At 43.3% G+C, this 22984-nt stretch overlaps 1 protein-coding gene across 1 annotated transcript in view; it reads left to right on the forward strand.

Annotated features, from left to right (window-relative positions):
* Positions 1-22984, forward strand: part of adcy6a (adenylate cyclase 6a) — a 52743-nt gene that overhangs the window by 21648 nt on the left and 8111 nt on the right. Inside the window, 2 exon segments of the mRNA XM_014145539.2 lie at positions 20677-20826; positions 20997-21118. Of these exon segments, the coding sequence (XP_014001014.2) occupies positions 20677-20826; positions 20997-21118 (272 nt within the window).

The raw sequence follows: 22984 nt of genomic DNA on the forward strand, positions 1-22984 counted from the left end.
TGACCCTCCTGCGTTATCATACATAGTGGAGCTGTGACCTCCCTAATCAGGCCCGACCCTAAAGGACGACTATCTAAGGCATGTACAGGGAAGGGCACATCAACAGGAACAATAGGGGTCCCTAATCTAAGTGCAAATGAACGGTCAATAAAGTTCCCAGCTGCGCCTAAATCTACAAGCGCCTTATGCTGGGAATGCGGGGAAAATTCAGGAAATTCTATACATACACACATGTGCGCAACAGGGAGCTCTGGGTGAGTCGGGTGCCTACTCACCTGGGGCGATCCACCAGTGCCCTGCCTGCTGCCTCGACTCCCTGGGGAACCTCTCCAGCACCGACCAGCAGTGGTGCAGGAAACGGCCCCCCCCTCCAGTCACCCTTAGAGCAGCACCTCCGAGTTGCATAGGTGTAGGATCGGAGGTGCTGGGGGATGGAATGGACGGACCCCGATCCAGATGTCCGCGGGTGGCCAACAGGTTATCCAGCCGGATGGATAAATCCACCAGCTGGTCGAGGGTAAGGGTGGTGTCCCTGCAGGCCAGCTCCCGACGAACGTCCTCACATAGACTACACCGGTAATGGTCGATCAGGGCCCTCTCATTCCATCCCACGCTGGCAGCCAGGGTCCTGAAGTCCTGTATGCTCCTCATCCCCTGTCTGAAATGGAAAAAGCGTTCCCCCGCCGCTCTCCCCTCTGGTGGATGATCGAAGATCGCCCTGAAGCGGAGGGTGAAATCCTCTTAGCGGACCAACGCTGTGTCTATTCCTCTCCATTCGGCGTTGGCCCACTCAAGCGCTTTCCCCGACAAACAGGCGATGAGGGCGGACACGCTCTCGTGTCCCGAGGGAGCCGGGTGGACGGTCGCCATGTAGAGCTCCAACTGGAGCAGGAACCCCTGGCACCCGGCAGCCGTCCCATCATATGCCCTCGGGAGCGAGAGCCGAATCCCACTGGGTCCAGGTGACAGAGGGGTGGATAGCGGTGTGGGTTGGGGTGAAGTTGATGGGGGAGTGGGAAAACCCCCTCAATCTCATCACTCCATGATGTGCAGCACGCGATCCATGGCTGTACCAAGATTTTGGAGCATCGTCGCGTGCTGCTGGACGCGCTCCTCCACTGGTAACGGAGGACTGGGTGCACCTGCTGACTCCATTTTTAGGGTGCGTGTTTCTGTCAAGTGTCAGTGTGCAGCGGTTAGGACAGAGTCAGGCGCAGGACACATAACTGAGTAAAAGACGTACTTTACTCGAAAATAAACAACAATGATTTCCACGCAGGGAAAAACACACCAGCTCACAGAAGTCTTGAACACTAAACAAAGAACAAACACGTACAAAACCATGTGGGAACCAGAGGGTTAAATAGGGAATAAATTATAACGTAATGGGAACCAGGTGTGTACAATCAAGACAGAACAACATAGAAAAAGAAACGTAGATCGGTGGCAGCTAGAAAGCCGGTGACGTCGACCGCCGAACGCCGCCCGAACAAGGGGAGGCACCAACTTCGGCGGAAGTCGTGACAATTTAGACTTAGGGTTGCCACCCGTTCGATAAAATACGGAACGGTTCTGTATTTCACTGAAAGAATAAACGTTTTGTCATAATTATGTCAAATTCTGGCAAATGAATTACGGTCTTTGTTAGGAAGAAATGGTCTTCACACAGTTCGCAACGAGTCAGGCGGCCCAAACTGCTGCATATACCCTGGCATGAATGCGCTTTTGTTAAATCATCACCCGTTTGGTGAAGTATGCTGTGATTCAATGATAAATTAACAGGCACCGCATTGATTATATGCAACACAGGACAAGCTAGTTAAACTAGTAATATCATCATCCATGTGCAGTTAATTAGTGATTATGTTAAGATTGTTTTTTATAAGTTTAATGCTAGCTAGCAACTTACCTTGGCAACTTACCCTGCACTCGCGTAACAGGTGGTCAGCCTGCCAAGCAGTCTCCTCGTGGATTGCTATGTAATCGGCCATAATCGGCATCCAAAAGGCTGATTACCTATTGTTATGAAAACTTGAAGTCGGCCCTAATTAATCGGCCATGCCGATTAATCCGTCGACCTTTAATGGAGATTGCGTCATCTGTCGATCTGTTGGGGCGGTATGCGAATTGGAGTGAGTCCAGGGTGTCTGGGATGATGGTGTTGATGTGAGCCATGACCAGTCTTTCAAAGCATTTCATGGCTATATAATGCGAGTGATAGTCATTGGCGTTCTTGAGCACGGGGACTATGGTGGTCTGCTTGAAACAAATTGGTATTACAGACCGGATCCAATTATCACAGGTGTCTGTAATTATCTCTGGCCCTCTGTGTGGCCTTATCACATGTAAAATATATGAAATAATAATAAAAATATGATTTTTAAATAACAAATGGAATGACAAAGCTGTAAAATATTATCCTAAATATAAACCATCAACTTAGTGAATACCATTGGTGTTTTAATATGAGGGTTTCAGGATGAAATATCCTTTATTTATTTTTTACACACTTTTATTTATCTTACTAGGCCAACGTGTACTTGCTGTAAATGTTTTGCCATCAAGCTGGTGGCCGTTGTGAAAAAAGTTTATAGTTGGACGAGTTGCAGCGGTATAGTTGAAAATAATGCCATTGTTGATATAAAACAATTATATTAAATACAAATACAATTTTTGTAGTTAATAAAATATAAACAAACCAAAGTTAAGATACTTTTGATCATGTAGTGTATGTGGACACCTGCTCGTTGAGCATCTCATTCCAAAATCATGGGCATTAATATGGAGTTGGTCCCCCCTCTGCTGCTATAACAGCCTCCACTCTTCTGGGAAGGCTTTCCACTAGATGTTGGAACATTGCTGTGGGGACTTGCTTCCATTCAGCCACAAGAGTATTAGTGAGGTCGGGCACTGATGTTGGGCGATTAGGCCTGGCTCGCAGGCCATCCCATTGGTGTTTTATGGGGTTGAGGTCATGGTTCTGTGCAGGCCAGTCAAGTTGTTCCACACCGATCTCGACAAACCATTGCTGTATGGACCTTTCCTGCTGAAACAGGAAAGGGCCACAAAGTTGAAAGCACAGAATCGTCTCGAATGTCATTGTATGCTATAGCGTTAAGATTTCCCTTCACTGGAACTAAGTGGCCTAGCCCGAAACCATAAAAAAACAGCCCCAGACCATTAGTCCTCCTCCACCAAACTTTACAGTTGGCATTATGCATTGGGGCAGGTAGCGTTCTCCTGGCATCCGCCAACCGAGATTCGACCGTCGGACTGCCAGATGGTGAAACGTGATTCATCACTCCAGAGACCGGCAACGAGCTTCACACCACTCCAGCCGACATTTTGCATTGCGCATGGTGATCTGTGAGGCTGCTCGGCCATGGAACCCATTTCATGGATCTCCAGACAAAAGGTTCTTGTGCTGACGTTGCTTAAAGAGTCAGTTTGGAACTCGTTAGTGAGAGTTGCAAAACAAGGACACCCAATTTTTTTATTGCACTACACGCTTCAGCAACCCCGGCGGTCCCGTTCTGTGAGCTTGTGTGGCCTACCACTTCACAGCTGAGCCGTTGTTGCTCCTAGACGTTTCCACTTCACAATAACAGCACTTACAGTTACACCTCTAGCAGGGCAGAAATTTGATGAACTGACTTGTTGGAAAGGTGGCATCCTATGACGGTGCCACGTTGAAAGTCACTGAGCTCTTCAGTAAGGCCATTCTACTGCCAATGTTCGTCTATGGGGATTGTGCTCAATTTTATACACCTGTCAGCAACGGCTGTGGCTGAAATAGCTGAATCCACTAATTTGAAGGGGTGTCCACAGACTCTTTTATATATAGTGTACATTGCCATATATTATCTGAAGTTACAGGTAGCTTTGCAACCCTATGCTAGACTAGTACCTTTAGCTGCATCATAGCCGCTAAATTCAGGGCTAATCGTCTGGACAGACTCGGAGACATAGGACAAAGGTTGAGGCTTAGGGATGGGATATGGCCCTTAAGTCTTTGAACCTTGTAGCACAAAAAACTGTTACAATGAAGTGACCATGGCCCATAGACTCTGGGAGTTGAAGATGACCCGACTGATCAGTTAAGTTTCTAACCGATCATGATGTAACAGCTAGCATACTGTAGCGGAGTGAAAGGCCCACCGCAGTAACCTGACTGGCCGTCCGAGAGAGTCTAGCTTCACTAATAGTATTATGGGTAGTAGGTCATAAAGCTCACTGTAGCCAGCTGTTGTTGATAGCAGACTCAAATGAACTAAGACAAACCTCCTGTGAATGAGACGTCAGTGAGAGAGAGAGAGCACATTATAACCACTGATGCTATTTGCTACCGGTGGGGCATCGTAAATCCACATTGTGTAACAGGGCAAGAGGTCTAAATGTAGACCTGAAGGATGCTGCATTTAGAACCAAACATTTCCTATGGATAACATTTCGGTACGTGCCGGCAGTGTCACTTGGATAGCATCTATCGCTTCTGTGTATAGTGTAGCCTGGTTTTTATGTTTGACTATTTTTGGTGTCAAAACCAGCGAAATAGGCCTAAACTTCTTCCTCCTCTCTCTGTGTTTTTTATTGTAAACAACCAAATAAAATATTTTGGAAGTAAGCCTCAGTCAATTACAAAATACCCCCCCCCCGTTTCCCTCTCTCTCTCAGTAATCCCCAGTCTTCTCTTTTCCCAGCTGGAATCAATTAACTGCACACACACACACACACACACACACACACACACACACACACACACACACACACACACACACACACACACACACACACACACACACAGGGACAGAACACAACCCCTGGTTTCTGTTGGTTGACACCCTCCCTCAGGGCTCTCATTAAGGGCTTTGTCAGAAATGCTGTTCTTTGTTTTTCCTTAGGAACATGACGGCCAACACATTTTCCTCTGTGTGTGTGTGTGTGTGTAGTGTGTGTGTGGTGTGTGTAACCTCTTGGAGCTCATTAATGGGAACCATCTCACTGAGACATTGTCGTAATAGTTGTGTGATTCATTGTTGTGATGTAAACATTGGAAAAGTTGGCAGGGTTCTTGTCAATGTGTGTCCGCCACCACAGGCAAAGTGGAACTGTAAACTGGCCATGTGCATTTTTGCCCCCTTACAAGCTAATTTGTTGGTCTTTGTAGTTTTGATTTATTTTTAAGAACGGTGTTGTGGTTGAAACTGTAATACATATATCTTGATGGTCCAGGAGTCCATGACACAGCAGGTTTGGTGTATTGTAGCGGTTGGACATTGTTGATATAGGGCTTGAGAGAGGTCAGAGACTGGTTCCTAAAAATAACCAGCCCCTGGTGTTTCTGCTAACCGTTGTGTTGCGTCACATGGAACAGTCTTATCAGAGTCTGCGTCATATCAGCCACTCACTCTATCCCGCTCTGTATACTCCCACTCACAGCAATGTGTGCGTTCGCACGCCACACACGCACTAACACACACTCTCCCTCATGCACAAGCACAAGCACACACATGCACAAACACACACACACGCACACGCACACGCACACACACACACACACACACACACACACACACACACACACACACACACACACATACACAGGTACTACACGTAAACACACAAAGTCAAACATGCTGGTCATTTTTTCCGTGGCACTTAGACGGACAGACAGCCGGACGGACAGACAGACAGAATGTTTCTCAGGCCTGTTTGACTTCTCACGACATGGTTAAAAAAAGTATATTTCTTTCATTAGACAAATGAAGTGGAAAATGAGTACTTGTAGCGTCTCACTGTGTAAACAACTTTCTGGATGTCTCAAGTGTAATTGTTTTTCTGTAGATATTGTATAAGTGAGTGTTTTTTAAGTGTTTCATAATATATGACCCACAAATATTGTTGAATATTCCCATATTAAGCTTTCGATAATGGGTCTTGAGCAGCAGGCCTACATGTATGATCTTGGACCTTGACGGGGAAGCCAAGGTCCATGTTTCCTGAGACAAGGGAAACATTAAAGGAAACACTGTTTAACCCATGGCATCCTATTCAGCAGTGTAGAACAGGTCATCAGAGGTGTTAACCCCTGAACAGCCATTCGGGTGTAGAACAAGATACCTCATGGAGGAGGTAGAGGAGGAGGTAGAGGGTGAGGAGGACGGGGTGGAGGTAGAGGAGGAGGGTGAGGAAGAAGAGGAGGAAGAGGGTGAGGAGGTGGAGGAGGACGAGGTGGAGGTAGAGTGTGAGGAGGAATAGGAGCAAGAGGAGGAGGTGGAGGAGGAGGTAGAGGAGGAGGAATAGGGTGAGGAGCAGGAGGTAGAGGAGGAGGAAGAGGAGCAGGAGGAGGTGGAGGAGGCAGAGGAGGAGGAGGGTGAGGAGGAGGTGGAGATGGAGGAGGATGAGGAAGAGGAGGAGGTTGAGGAGGTTAAGGTAGCGAGGCTGTGCAATCAAAGGAGGAGAATACGACATTCTTCCCACGCAGCCACCCTGATAAATTATTTGTGCGTTTAACGCCACAGTGGCATTTTAACAAGGCTACCTGTCACACTGAGATTGTCATCCTTACCAGCACGTCTTCTGGGATCACAAGAACACAACAGTGGGGTTTTATCAGGGTTTGAGGAAAAGGTTTAATTCCTTTTGCCTGGACAGGATTCTGAGCTGACTGTGGTTAGTCATTTTGAGGGGTGTTGAGGGATTCTACAAGAGATATTACACACTGATCTATACATATACACAGATATACAGGGTTTCTGCTGGTGAGAATACACCTAGTGTCTCGTTTTTACACTTCACACATTTTATATTTGCTGTTTATGAAAGTTGTTGTTTTCTTTCCTTTGGAGCAGCAAGGTTTTCTAGGATCTTTGCAACAACCCCCCTAGAGCAGACAAGAACCAATGAGCAACATGAGAAAGGAATCATCGTTTTAGCATCACTTCTGAGAATGACTGGAACAACAAAACAAAAAAAAGCACCACCACCACTAACCAATCATGTGTCTCTCTCGGCGCTTGTGTTCAGTTCAGTCCCGCGGTTGCCATGGAAACAATTACAACTCAAGTATTCAAGACGCAGTAGCCTGTGTCGGTATATACAGTTGAGTTGCTGTTGCGTTTTAGCATGGGGGGGAAAAAATTCTCCCCTTTCCATCAGATTGTGGAAAAGGATACCATATAGACATACCTGCCTGGTGACAAATTCTGAGCCTGTACCATTCTTGTTTGGTGACCTCAGTTTTTCACCATCCGAATGTCAGAATTAGGGAGTTAAGGTTAAGACAAGGGTAATGGTTTACGTTAGTGGTCGGGCTGTTCTACGACTTTGTTCTCTAACACAAATTACAAAACGGCGGCTAAATGCGGCTGCCATCCACAGGCCTGACCATAGGAACAGTACATTGTGCTGTAAACAACCTGTGCCGATGTGGCACAGTCCCAATGTAGAATGGACTATGGCTGGGAGAGAGGACACTTGAGTGGAGATTGGGGGCAATGTGTGGGAGGGAGAGGGAAACACAGGGTGTTTTTTCTTGTTGTTGCCCGTCACCCGTCTGGTTCAGAGAAGCTTATCTGCGGTCGGCCAGCTGAGGGGCTTGTGAGGCTGTACGTTTTGGATGCTTCCGGGCGTAGTGAAAGCTCACTGTTTTTTCAAGCCTCGAGGAGTAGGAACTGTGTGGGAGGCTGTAAGCCTATAACCCGATCCCCTCACTCTGATAGTGGTTTGGCTTGGGGTTTTGTTTGGGCGTTCCACCATTAGTATTATTATTATCAGACCTGTTTGATGGCTCAGATTCGGAATGATGGTGCTGAGAGTTTGTGAGGCCTTGATAGAAAGGGGTAATAATTAACTGCTGTAACGATGTGCGCTGAGAGTCGGGAAGCAAGTTCAGGGGGTGAGTATTTTAATAAAATAAGCGGAACGTAATACAAAACGCGAATAACGCACAGACATGAAACAATGACGCCTGGGGGAAGGAACCAAAGGGAGTGACATATATATAGCGAAGGTAATTAGGGAGTGATGGAGTCTGATGACATTACATTTTACATTTGAGTCATTTAGCAGACACTCTTATCCAGAGCGACTTACAGTAGTGAATGCATACGTTTCATACATTTTTTTTCTCCGTACTGGTCCCCCGTGGGAATCGAACCCACAACCCTGGCGTTGCAAACACCATGCTCTACCAACTGAGCCACACGGTGTGCGTTACAATGGTGACAGGTGTGCACCATAACGAGCAGCCTGGTGACCTAGAGGCCGGAGAGGGAGCACACGTGACAACTAGTTAGTCAGTCAGCAGCTAATCTCTTGTGGACAGATTAGTCTGCACCCATAAACAGTAGTACAGAATACAGTAGGGATGGGAATTGCCAGGCACCTCACGACACGATACTGATACAATATGTATTTTCCATTCTCTCGATTCAATAGGTATTGTGATTTGATACTGGGATTTTGTTGCGATTCGATGAGACAGCCATTAGAAAATGAGTTTTGATCAGTTATGGAAATATAAGTGCTGTAAACAGATTGACTCCCTATTTAAAAAGAAGATGGCGAACAAGCTATAAAGGAGTTTTGGTGCAGTTACAGCCAACTAGCGCAAACATAATATTGCGATATTGTCAAAACGATACAATACAATATATTGTTAAACATAATATCCCGATATGTAACTGTATCGATTTTGTTCTCCCCATCACTAGAAGACAGGCAGGCTAGCAGAACTGGAATAGGCAGGTCCTCCCTCTATCTGTCCATACAGCTCTGGTCATTTCAGATAAGGGCAGGGAGAGAACTGTGTAGACATGGAGTCCAGGCTGAGTACACAAACCCAGCAGATGCCTTCCTAGCACGACAGCGGGAGGGAGGGAGGTAGGGAAAGGGAGAGACTGGTAGTGAGAGAGGGAGAGAAAAAGGGAGCCAATGAGAAACAAAAAAGAAGGGGAAGATGAAGAAACTGCAACAGAAAAACTGAGAGAAATAGCTGAAGAAAAAGAGAGACAATCCCGCGTACACACGTGCACGTGCGTGCGCGCTCACACACACACACACACACACACACACACACACACACACACACATATACAGGTAGACATGAGGCAAAGCTCATAGAGAATGATTCATGTTCTGTTTTGTCACTAGTTCCCTCTCAGACTGATCTAACACAGATGTTTGAAGGACTTCCAGAAGCTTCAGAAAGGCCATAGCGCTCCGACTGCTCTCTCCCTGTCCCCATTTCAGCAATAATATCCCATCAGTCACGGTTCCCACTGGGAAAATTGACTTATAAATTCACTGCAGCTCTCCTCTCCGCTTCCTGTATAGTTATGTCCCACTAAATGACTTTTCCCACCTAGTGCTACCATGTCTTAATCCATGTCTTGAAATGACCTCAATCGTAATAGAATTCCTACTGTAAAGCCATGCTGTTAGGTTTCTAAGACACCTCAGGTTTCTGCATGTAGGAGACAGCCCTGTTGTTTTCCTGGTTGCACAGATTGTTGTGGATAGAATGTACGAAAATGCATGATCGTGGCTTTGGATTGAGGAAGCTGATGTTCCAGAAGGATTGGTTCTGGATTACAGTGATTAGTTCTAGTTCTGGGTACAGTGAACAAACAGTGAATGGAAGTCAGTGATTGGGTCCCGAACAGGGATAGCTAGCTGCTAGCCTGAGCCCCCTACACCCTCCCTCTCTAGACCCAGGTCTGTATCACCCACCCTCCCTCTCCGGGCCCTAGCCTGTACCCTGTAAAGGGGTTGCTGTAATTTTGACAGTAAAGTGGCAAGTAAGTTATTGTATTTCATATTGCAGTACACTACTGTAATCTAAATATAGCATCAAAGCATGTACTGTGTAATGACGCAAAGTATTATACCATATAATTGACTGTGTTGTACTGTAAACAAGTACATGCTACCGTAATTGTAATGAATCAATAAATTAATTAAATTCATTGATGGGAGATTTTAGTGTTTTACCGTAATTTAATGGGATTGGTGCTAGCAGGTTGGTTGCTATAGTAATGTGTTTACACATTACAGCATATCAATGAATATTTTGTGTTTTATACCTGGCAACAAAGTTACTGTTGATAACAATCAGCATTAGCGTATAGTTGACAGTTTTCCTGTTCCAGTGTACCCTCCACCCTAACTCTCTAGGTCCAGGTCTGTACCCTCAGTGACCCCTCCTGGGTAGTGGACGGCAGGTCTTTGGAGGGAGCCGGTGGAATGTGGGCAATGCCCGCTAAGTGAACACCTTGTGTGGTGCTAGCCTCTCTGACAGCCTCTCTGACAGGTCAGAGTCTTCCAAGGTGTGAGGCACTGGCCTTCGCACACACCAAGGGCTAATGCTAACCACAACCCTTTAGCCCTGGGGTTACAGAGAAGGGGAGAGGACAGAGGGATATTGATTAAAAATCCTCATCATCAGTATCATCAAGGTCTATTATCTGTTAGACCTAAATTAATGATTAAGGACCTGTTCCTGCCAATGTCAACTACACAGTATTTCCATGTTTCTTTGGCCTTTGTTTTGAATATTGTATACCTCAGTCTGTGTAAGAGCATGGGAGGAGCTAATGAATGGATTTACTGTATGGGATTGTAACTGAAAGGTAAACAACAACATCAAACATGCTCACAGTCACAGCTAGTAACCCAAGGGAAGTTGGTGTGAGATGGAATGCTCGGAGAAGCAAGCTCAATTGTCAAATGATTCCACTGGTTGCTGGTTTCACACACACACTCACACTCACACACACAGTCTTGTACAGCTAACCTTGACACACAATTCAGTCCCATTCAAAATCCTATTTTCCCTAACCCCTAACCCTAACCCGTACTCCTACACTAACCCTAACCTTAACCCTAACCTTAACCCAAAAACCTAACCTTAAACCTAAACCTAGACCTAACCCTAGCTCCTAACCCTAAAACTAACCCTAGCTCCTAACCCTAACCCTTAATGTAATTCTAACCCTAACACTAATTCTAACCTTAACCCTAAACCCCCTAGAAATAGCATTTGACCTTGTGGGGACTAACAACATTTCCCCAGTTGATAAAATGTTTGTTAGTTTACTATTCTTGTGGGGACTTCTGGTCCAAACACATCCACACGCGCACACACACACACACACACACACACACACACACACACGCACTCTGAGCTCCTAGCACCCTGCTGTGATCGGTTCGTCAGTGTTGGGTGTTGGCTGAATATTGTAAAGGGGGAAGAAGGAGGGCAGGATGGGAGGAAGAGGGGAGGAATGAGCCTGCTGCAGTGCTACTATACCATATGTGTCCTTGCTGGGAACTGTAAATCGCTCTGGATAAGAGTGTCTGCTAAAATGTAAAATAGAAGTGGAATGAATTGAATGTCATTGAGAAAACATAAAGGTGTCATGTATTTTTTTTGCAAACATCCTTTCTGAATATAAAAGTAATCCAAGAAGTAATCATCTGGTTTTTCTATAGTATCTGTAATCCGATTACAATGTTTTGTAACAGATAATGTAACAGATTACAGTTACAGTTTTTGTAATCAGATTACATGTAATCAGTTACTAAAGTTGTGTTCGTCTCTGTCCAAGCAGGAAAGAACAGGCGTAATGGATCATGGTCATTGTAGTTCATTACCACATTTCTGTGCTGAACTAGGTTAAATATTTGCTTAAGCCCAACGTCCCACATAGTTATTGACTTGATTTCTCTCATTAATTATGTGATTTCTCTCTAGAGAAACGGCACGTGGGCTCACAATTTTTTTTTGAAAAAATGGAGGGGACGTCGGTCGGTTGTGGTTTAGTTGTTTAGTTTTATTTATTAAATAACCAAAAAATAAACAACATTATCACTCAGCACTACTTCCTAACTCTGCTTATATCAATGCTTATATGTGCTTCTACAGCCTTTATAAGCAGCACGAGGCCCCACATAGACCCTGTCCTCCTTCTCAGTTCAGGACAGTTTTAGGTCACACATAATCTCTGGTGACAGAAGTTAAAAGAATAGTCAGCTACTAGCTTTAGCGTGTGTAAGATTTGGTTCTGGGTTCTGAGATTAGGTCACCGCCAGCGTTCCCCAAAGGAAACCTATTTGAATATAAATCATATAAGGTATAAGATGTTGGGCTTGGGAAATGCTTGGTTGACTTGTAATGGGCAACTAGAAAGGGATTCTAGACAAATTAGCAAAGTATGTTGGACACAAATGTGGTCTGTGGCACTATTTGAAGATGCTATTTAGCATAAGATGATGCTACGTAAAGGAGCTCACTCTTTCTGTGTCTTTCTCTTCTCCCAGCTGTCTCTTTTCTCCAAATACATTCTGACTTTCTCTCTCCTTCTAAGCACAATTGTTTCCCTGGTGGGACTGACGTGTTGAAAGGATCTCCTCTGGCCTTAAAAGACAATGTTTATAGACACCAGGGCCAGAGCATAGACTTCCTGCTAAAGTAAATGACCGGTGAGCTAAATCCATCATAAAGGAGCCGAACTTATAAATAAACCCCCTGGATATTCCATTAACTCACTCTCATCTTCATCTGGCCCTCCAGGGTGATGATGGCTAGGGAGAGCAGATGTAGAGCAGGGGGAGCTGTGGTGGGGTTCAAGGAGGATAGGACAGGAGAGGAGAGGAGTTCAGCTTGGTGGAGCATGGCCTGGGCTGGGGGACTGGGGGTAAATTGCTAGTGGTTGATTGTGTATGTTTCAGTGTGTCCACATAAGAATACATTCTTGTTTATGCCACGATGCTTAAAGAGATTTAGGTGCAATTCAATCAAACGAGATTTAAGAGGTTTCCAGGATAAGTTAAAAAATAATATTTGAGAGCTGCAACAATGCATTTTTGGATTTGTTTACTCAACAAAACAATATGCACTGATTCAAAACAGAACTGCATATCAATTGGAATGTTCTCTTGCTGTGAGGAACAAAGTTGTACCAGATTCTGTATGGTTTTAGATTGACAAGTATAGACTGTAGACTCTTAGGCATCTCAGGTCATCACTGAGTGAGTCCGTCAGTCTTTTATTCCGCTGCGTATTCATTGAGTCATTTGGTCATTTTATTGATGGAGCCTGCCCATCCACTCTAAGCCTTTTAGAGGTCTTTTAAATGCATTTTAATTTATCCTGTGCTGTTTTGTCATTGCTGCTGCTGTTCTTTTCCCTGTCTAAATCAGGGACTACTGGTTTACGTAACTCCATTTTGATAACCAAGGATTAGGTTCTCTGTCTACAGAGTGGCTGGCTGCCCCCAGTGTGTCACTCTGAGGGAAATCTGGACTGTACCCCCTGAGATACTACAACTATTATTGTTTTAGAGGGTCGTCATAATCACTATGTAATAGACTTAACCTTTTACCGCAGTGGGCTAAATCCGCGTTCACAAAGAGTGTTTCTCGGTCGCCTTGAAGAAATCTACTTTCAAACAAAAGTATGGATCTCGTGATGGGCTTTATAAAACAGAAACAGACACCTGAACCATGTCAGATATAGAGTTGGAATGTATTCAATGTTGAGTTTGCATCCCCAATATTACACTTTAAATACATCACAGAAGACTGAAATATGACAAAACTGTTTGTCATAGAAACACTGGATTTTCGGCATAAAAAAAAAAGACATATTGTTTATTAATTATGAACTTATGAAGAATATGAGTAACATGAGGCCACTAGGTCATTTGACTACAGGAAATTATTAATGGACAATAGTAGTATGTCCTACTGTATTGTGGCGTGGACAATATAAGGTTACTAGTGTTTGTGTGTGTGTGACTGTAGACTGGGACAGGTGTAGGCCCACAACAGGTAGATGGTGCTGAGTGGAGCGCCTGAACAGTACGTGTGTGTGCTGTCGCCTAAACCTGCAGGCTCTCTCCCTCTTGAGAAAAACAAGCAATTAGGCTTGGCCTGTGATCCTACATACATACCGTATAGTACAACTACACACAGACAACACTCTGTCACAAGCAAGAAGACACAAAGGCAATGTAAACTCTCCCTCACGTATATGCATACAGTACTCTCTAGACACACACAGGCAGCATACATTCACCTGTACACACAGACCACTTAAGTAAACACACACACATACACACACACACACATACCAGGTTTCATTATTCTCTCTGGGCTGTTTTTGCTTGAACTGTGAGAGTAATGTAAACAGAGCTGAGTGCTAGGAGCCATCTGCCTAATGTCACTGTGGCCCATATCTGTCCTCTCCAGCTCTCTCTCTCCCCCTCACTCCTTCCCCTCTCTCCCTCTCTTACTATCTCTCTCTCACCCTCTCTCTCCCTCACTCCCTCCCTTACTATCTCTCTCTCCCTCTCTCACTCCACTACCACCACATCCTTCCTCCCCTCAACATCCCCCTGTCTTCCATGTTATCTGTTGTCGTCCATTGTATGCTATTCTATTTTCTATTCTCACCCCCCTTCACCCCTCCCAGTCTCCAACCCTTCCCTTAGGTCACATATATTCCTGTCTCTCAATTTTTTTATTACTGTTTCTCATTCTATATCTCTTGCTCCCCCCTTGCCCCATGTATATTTCTCTTTTCTTTTATTCTTCCTGTTTTATTTTTCCCTCTTTGGTGTAAAAACTGCATATCCACCTGTGCAAGTCAGGGAGAGTTCAAAGTTCATTCATGGGTCAGATGTGGATTAGGAGATCAGGGGGTATTAGCCACCAACTGACTTTCTTTGACGAAATGCACACATCATGGGCTTGGTGGGATTTCATCCCTTTCTGTGTAATAATCTTGGGAGGAAGCCTGTATGAGGGTTAGAATGAATGGCAGCAGGTGCGTGAGAAAACCATAAAAAGGACAAATCCAAGGAGGCCGAGATGCAAAGATATACTTAATTTAATCCGTGCTTAAAAAAATACAAAGCTGAAAGTGCACATTGCAAAAAAGTGCTAAAGGTGCTTTTTTTCTCTCACTTTTGTAGTACTTTTTAGCACTGTGCACTTTCAGCTTTGTATTGTTTCGAGCATGGATTAAATTAAGTATATCTTTGCATCTCGGCCTGCTTGGATTTGTTCTTTTTTGGTTTGAGTGCGAGTATCTTCGGAACTCAGATATTCTTGGGAGGAGGAATATTTTCAAGTGTGGAAAATAATACGGTTGTATGTTTGCTGTAAACTGTAAACTGAAATCAATTGAAGTCATTCAAACCAATCCTACCTGTGTTACTGTTTCTGCCCAGTAGGAGTCAGGCTTCACCTGCATAATGATGTGGCACTCAACTGTCTATTTCAGGATGATTCAAATATTTAGAAGGGTAGAATCACTTTCATATTAAGTAAAGGGAGAGCATAAGAGAGAAAGAAAGACGGTGAGGGTTGGCAAAATACATTATCTTATACCTCCATGGAAAGATGTGGTATAGATTGGGAAGACCTTGGTTAACCCTCTCTGGCACATTAGCCCCTTAACAACTTTTCTGTGCTAATTTAGGGTCTCCACATAGGGTGTGACATCACAGTGTTTCCTGTTGGCATGCGGCCAGCCTGTGTTTGTGTCCAAAAGCAGTGGAGGGTTTCTACTCTCTCTCACGCAGCATACTGTAAAGAAGAGGCCATCTTAAAAGGAAACTGCTTCTCGGCGGGTCAAAGGGCAGCTGTTTTTCCCACACTGCAGCCGGGGACACTCTGGGGACAGTGTGACAGGCACAGGACACATAAAAAATGCCTGTTTCGTTTAAAGTGTAACGAGTTCAGAAAGCAAGCTGTAAAACATGAGGTGGTCAATGAGGGGATGAGAACAGGAGGAAACACGATTTCACAAACAGGATCAACATGCCTCCAAAGGGAATGTTAATGTTGCTGTTGTTGGTGTGCGTGTGCATGTGTGGAAGCGCGTGGGTGTGAATTTGTGTGTTTGCAGGAGTGTATGTGTGAATGCATGGCTACTGTGTGTTTCCATACAAGGTCAGGTGTAAGTAAGGTATTATAATGATGTACCTGTACATCTCAGCCCATGAGAAGGACACTTTGTCTTTGACCACAGTATGACCTGTGAATCTGTATGTAAGCCATCATAGAATAAAAGAAAGAGAGCTGTGTAGGGATGAAACCAGGGGCGGAAATCCCGGGGGGGGACGGGGGGGACACGACCCCCCCATCCTGGGAAAAATATGATTTGTCCCCCCCCAATATATCACTGAAACATAACTATGTCATTTAAATAATATTAATAATACGCAATGAAAGCAATTGTGCTGATTATAGACACTTAATAGCGCGTTTTTAAGTTTCAAAAGATTGCGATCCCCCCGCCCTTTGCCTCACAATGGTTTGATCCACTGCCAGTTCCTTAGCTTGCTACGTAACTGCCGTGAGGTTCATCCAGTCAATCGCGCACACACACACTAGCTGAATATGCAGAGCTAGCGCGCAAATATTAACTATTAAGCTAGCTAGTACCTATTCCATTTATGTGGCGTCGTCAAAGATGGAATCAGCATGCAGATGATGTAAGTTAGTGCTTCAAAGTCCCTGTGATAAGGTTAGCGATAAACTGAAGTCCAAACTGAACAGAACTACACTCTCATCTACCATTGTCTTAAATATATTTAATGGTCTCGTTGCAAAAGCTAAATTGTCGCAAGGGAACTTTTATTTATTTAATTTCACCTTTTATTTAACCCGGGTAGCAAAGATTATAGCAAACACCACTGAAACTGAATTGGTGCTCGCTAGCTTTGCAAATTCAGCTATTGTTGGAAGCCAGCCAATATGAAACAGACTATTAAAATTACAAAAGGTTGCTGCATATGTTGTGTAAATGGTGAACTCATACAGCTGTCAACTCTTGTCATTTTAATCCGTTTCACATTTGCTAGCTACCTTTTAGATCGAAGCCCATATAGAATGATTGAAGATGATAGAAGCCCGTCTCCTACTGTAAATAACCTACACACTGTGTGTGTAGCCAGCCAGGTAGAAAAATGGCAGAAAAATAAAAGACGGACATCAGAGTATTTTTCAGTACACCAAAACGCATAGTAAGAACCCTAGTAGCCTAATATCTCAAAGACTAGTTGATAAAATGTTCATAAGAAAGAAGTGAAATGCTAATGGTATGTTTCACAATGATGTCATTAGGCAGAGCAGGCAACAGATGGCACACAGACAGCAGAGTTGGGGACAGATATGCAGGGACAGACTGGCAGAGACAGGGAGTCTCAGGTAAGTTTGTTGAGTCTTTGTTTGGCAACATTATGAAAAGTTCTAATTTTTTTGACTTGTAAAATAGGAACATAATTGGAAAATGCCATGGATACCCCCACTCTCAACTTAAACTGGTGACTGAACTAAGATTTGTTAAAGGCAATGGTATTGCTGTTGTGATTAGTTGTGTAGTTTTGGGTACCGGTAGTTAGGAGTACGGCAAACACCTTATTTCTTTGGTTCCTCAATATACATTTACCATATTACAATGTAGGCTATGTGTTACAGCACTACTTTTGGTGTACCCCTCAGGAATTGCTCTTGAGAAAATGTAATGTAATTGTCCCCTCCAAAGTGGATATCAGATTTTCGCCCCTGGATGAAACGGTTACCGGTTTCACGATCAACCACAGTAAAACTCCCGACGATTAGTATTACCCTTTCAAATTGTAATTATCATTAAAACCGTGTTTGATTACCACGGTTTGAAAAACTCACGGTAAATACTATCCAGCATCAACCAAATGTAGCAACAGTCTGACGCAGCATGCAACGTGGGTTTTGTTTTGTGTGAAAACATGGAGGAAGGCAGTGACAGCGCTCGGGAGATTTTTCAGCCTTCCAAGAGGACTATATCTGAAGTGTGGTCGTATTTTGGGTTTTTACAAGAGTGCTGAGGGAAACTTCATCGAAGATGATCACCTTGTCTGCAGAACATGCAACAACAATCAAAAATCGCTGCGAAAGGGGGCGACACTTCAAATCTCTTGGGTCATCTTCATGACCACCACCCACCACTTTATAGCGAATGCAAGGTAAGTTAACTTTTAGCTAAATGCATGATGTGGGGACTTCGGAATGGGGGAACATGTCATGGTTTGTCTGTCTAACTTGCTAATAGCTTGTCAATGATGTAAACTGAAGCTGTCAGTGTTACCTACTCTTGTAAAACCACGACACGTTGTTCTGCTGCTACATGCGTCGTGTCTGCAGACACTATTCGCCCATTGCACACGATAACACGTGACGTAGTTTTAGTCACCCAACCAACATATTTTGTTCATTTAAAATCCGGTAGACGACTTGTTTCTACAACTGTTCCAGCAGGAGAAACACTATAGGCTCCTATACAAGACTCCTGTATTTATGTCAATTGTTGGGCTCATTGCAATTACTATCACTGTCTTCTTAAGACTCATTTGTATTTGTCAATTGTGCATGGGGTTATTGTGTGAGTATATACAATCGTGTGTGTGTGCGCAATAATTATAATGTAGTAATAATACATTTGCTATTCCCTTGTTTACAGAGTGGATGTGCAGCAGGCAAACCCAGTGATGCTACTGGTCCCTCATCTACAGTTGTGACACAGACACTCGAGCAAGCATTTAAAAAGGCAGGCTGCTTATGCACCCATTAAAAAATGCTCAAGACCCCTTTTATATTACATTGCAAGGGACATGATGCCATTTCAAATTGTTGAGAGGACTGTCTTTCTGAGGCTGATGGAGGTTGCCGTGCCTCACGACAAAGTGAGTGCTGCTAATTGTATTTGTTGTTTGTTTATTTGATTTGCTTAAGGTTGTGCTCATTTAAACCTGTGCTAGGGAAAATTTTACCTCTCATGGCCACATGGTGCCATCTTTAATGTTATTAGTTTAATGTTTATGCCCACAAAAAGTGCATAGTGCTGCTCATTTTATTTGTTTGTTGGTTTTCAATATAAAATTTGGTGAAATGATTTCAGTGTGTGTATCAGTACTTTTTGAACATTTCCAGCACATTTTAACAATACCACGATAATACTAATAACCGTGATAATTTTGGTCACTAATCGTGATATGAAATGTTCATACTGTTTCATCTCTAGTAGGGAGAGAGATAAAGATGGGGAGGGTAGATTTTATGATATCGGTACGTGTTCATTACGGTATAGTTTTGGCCACTGTGAGGTATCCGTATACTTTAAATTCCCACTAGAGAATTAGGTGCATTTCCTGGAGATGTTGTCAACCGTAGAAATGTCAGTAGCCCTGTGCCACTGTTTTAATGCATGGCAAGGAAAATACCATTTCAGTATCAGATTCCTTGTGTATTTCATTACTGTATTGATTCTGTACTGTGAACCCCTATCCAGGTACCCACAACAGGACTCTACTCCGCCCCCTAGCACAGAATGTTAAAGGTCCAATGCAGCTGTTTTTATCTCCATATCAAATCATTTCTGGGTAACAATTAAGTACCGTACTGTGATTGTTTTCAATAAAAATGGTCAAATATAGCAAAAATAGCTTCATAGCAAAGATACATTTCTTAAGCAAAAATTTAGCTTGGACTGTCTGGGAGTGGTCTGAAAGCTAGCTGTTATTGGCAGAGAGGTTTGAAATGCTCTTTCTTATCGGGCTATTAACACTATTTGCAACCTGGTGATGTTACCAGGCAGACGAAAACTCCATCCCACTAAAACAGGCTGAAATTTCAGGTGGCCTTTTCAAACAGCTCTTACACTCATAATGTTCACAATTTCACAGTATTATCCCATTTTCATAGTGTTCTCAAAGAACACAGAGAAATCAAATGTTTGAACGCATTAGGCCTTTAACCCTTTACACTAGTGGGAATTGGCCTATATGGATAGGGCTACATTAAAATGTTTTACACAAGACATATGGAAAGCGTATGCATAACCATGGTAGCAAATAAAAGTGAACCGTTTGGTGATTATGGGAAAATGATTCGACTAAAGGTGAGGACACAACAGTTCACCTGACACGACTGAATCCAAACATTACATTGTTGATTTTAGGTCCATTTTACATTTACTGTACTTTTTGCAATATTTGTTGATAACTACATCTGAAAATACTCTGGATACATTCAGTAACATGATAATAATAGCCTTGGAAAATTTGGGTGAGAGGTCAAACTGCTGTCTCCATGTGACCACACACCTCTCCACAGTGTGCACAGATCCTAAGTCATTTCAATTTGCTTTTATGACTCAAAGAAGAGTCTTCAACAATAAGGTGCTTTTTTTGAGCTCTCCAGGCTGTGCCGTTGAGGAGCTAGAGCAAGCAGACTTTGTAGTTGTTTTGTTTGGAACACAGCCCTGCATCCCAGAGTTTTATGATATGGAAATGTGCAGTGCACATTTGGACTCACGGGCGTTTGGCTTGCTTGTATGACATCAAAGCGGTGTTTATTATCCTCTTCATTTACAGCTCAAGTTTAGAACGGCTGTCAGTCAAAACCGATACAGCTCTGTGAAGCAGAGACCCTGAGCTCTGACAGCATGTACAGCGTGTTACTGTACAGCCACTACGTTCCAACCTAGGAACTTATCAGTGTCCAAATCTGCCATTTTCAACCTGTATACAGGTACGAGTGTAAAGGGCTACGGGAAAAACAGATCATTTTTAAATGTGGGGTCAAGGCTCTAAATGTCCCCCCTCTCTTTATCCTCTTCTCTTCTAGCTGAACGCCAATGTGCTGATCTTCCTGTGCACTAACATCATTGGGATATGTACCCACTACCCTGCCGAGGTGTCTCAGAGACAGGCTTTCCAGGAGACCAGAGGATACATTCAGGCCAGACTGCACCTGCAGAGAGAGAACCAGCAGCAGGTACACCACACACAGACAGACAGACAGACAGACATATTAATACAGATACACACAAACACACACTGTAAACACCTCCATTGACTGACAGAAAGCAGGAATTTTGAAGGACATAAGTATTACATGCAGCTGCTAACCAAGACAGTTTTTTTTTTTCTCTCCCAACACTTCAGGAGCGCCTGTTGCTCTCTGTGTTGCCAAGGCATGTTGCCATGGAGATGAAGGCTGACATCAACGCTAAAAAGGAAGACATGATGTTCCATAAGATCTACATCCAAAAACATGACAACGTCAGGTCAGCATAGACACTTTCGTCCTTATAACCCCTGACAACAACACATCTGTAATCACAGCATTACTTGAACAAGCCAAACTGACAAGAGCTATGACTTCTAACGTCTTAACACAATGTTCATGGGTTTTGTCACGCTTTTATCACTCTCCCGAGTGACGCAGCGGTCTAAGTCACTGCATCTCAGTGCTTGAGGCGTAACTACAGACACCCTGGTTCGAATCCAGGCTGTATCACAACCGGCTGTGATTGGGCGTCCCATAGGGCAGCGCACAATTGGCCCAGCGTCGTCCGGGTTTGGCCGGTGTAGGCCGTCATTGTAAATAAGAATTTGTTCTTAACTGACTTTCCTAGTTAAATAAAGGTTTAAAAAAAATGGCTCTAGGCAAACTACTATTAGCATTTCTGTGCCTCATATTCAACAGTAGGGGAGAGCAGGGATGAAAGTAACACAGGCAAAAGTAGCTCACCCATTTTCTAAGTTAACACAGAAGCTAGAATGACGTAGTGAACTCAGCTCGTTCCTAATACGGAGGACGAGCTCCCTGCTAAAAAAGCAGCCCTGTCCGACCATGTTATCAACAAAAAGGGGTTTTGAGGATTGTAGAGTATTTAGTAGTTTAAGGTTCCAAAAATATGTCATTTTCTTAACCCATCTAGTGACTAAATGACAGCATAGGTTTCAAGTATCATGCTAGCTACACTATTAGAAAAAAAGGTTCCAAAAGGGTTATTTGGCTGTCCCTATAGGATAACTCTTTGGTTCCAGCTAGAACCATTTTTGGTTCCAGGTAGAACCCTCTGTGGAAAGGGTTCTACATGGAACCCCAAAAAGTTCTACCTGGAACCAAAAGAGTTCTACCTGGAACCAAAAAGGGTTCTTCAAAGGGTTCTTCTTTGGGGACAGCCGAAGAACCTGATGACCTGGAATAAAATAAACGTTTAAGCACAGGCCATTGTCTCTAGTTCATATTGCTTTTATAATGTTAGCAAAATATCAACAAGTGACTGAATTTTTGAAAATGATATATGTCATTTTTAGAATTATGCCTTAATCAATTGAATTGAAGGATCAGCTTCTCACAAGCTTTTATCAACAGGTTCGTGGTTCAAAATATATATATTTATGATTCTGGGGGTCAGTTACCTTGTGTCAAGCCATGGACATGTGATAAGCATGATCAGTTTGTGAAGAGAATTCAAATGTTTATTCTATCAAGACACACGGAGCGCACATGACAAGTACAGCTGTAGCGCACCTGATTGGTAGGGCTAAGCATGAATAGTCACTGAAAATTGTGAAAAACATCTACTGCATATACCATTAAAGTGAGATGAGAAAATGATGGTTAATATTTATTTCATCTATTTTAGTCAGATTAATATTTTAAGGCAAAATATTGTGGTTGCGCAACATTGCGATGTTGATGCATGGTTCATTTCCATAAATTTCGATAGCATTAATTATTAAAATCGACACAAACATGAAATGATGGCTGATAGTACATTTGTTGAAAGTAACAAGCATTACAAACCAGAAACAGGGAGATAAGACAGATATTGTGCACTTCTCGCCAGCTGTTAATTCCGCCCCAAGACTGTGTTACTCCCGCCCCGCCAGCAAGTACAAAAGTAACATTGTGGTATTTCTGTTCTTGGTCTATTTAATTTCAACTAATTTACCCTAAAAATGAAATTATAGTTGCTAATGGTAGAGGACATATATAAGTTATTTGTCCTAAAATATGGTCTTTCTAGTGCTATCGATCTCAGAATAATTAGTTAAAAAACGAAGTGTTACTTGCAGATCAATATTCTCATACACACACACACACACACACACACACACACACACACACACACACACAC

Source organism: Salmo salar, chromosome ssa15, assembly GCF_905237065.1.
Source record: "Salmo salar chromosome ssa15, Ssal_v3.1, whole genome shotgun sequence".
Classification (NCBI taxonomy): Eukaryota; Metazoa; Chordata; class Actinopteri; order Salmoniformes; family Salmonidae; genus Salmo; species Salmo salar.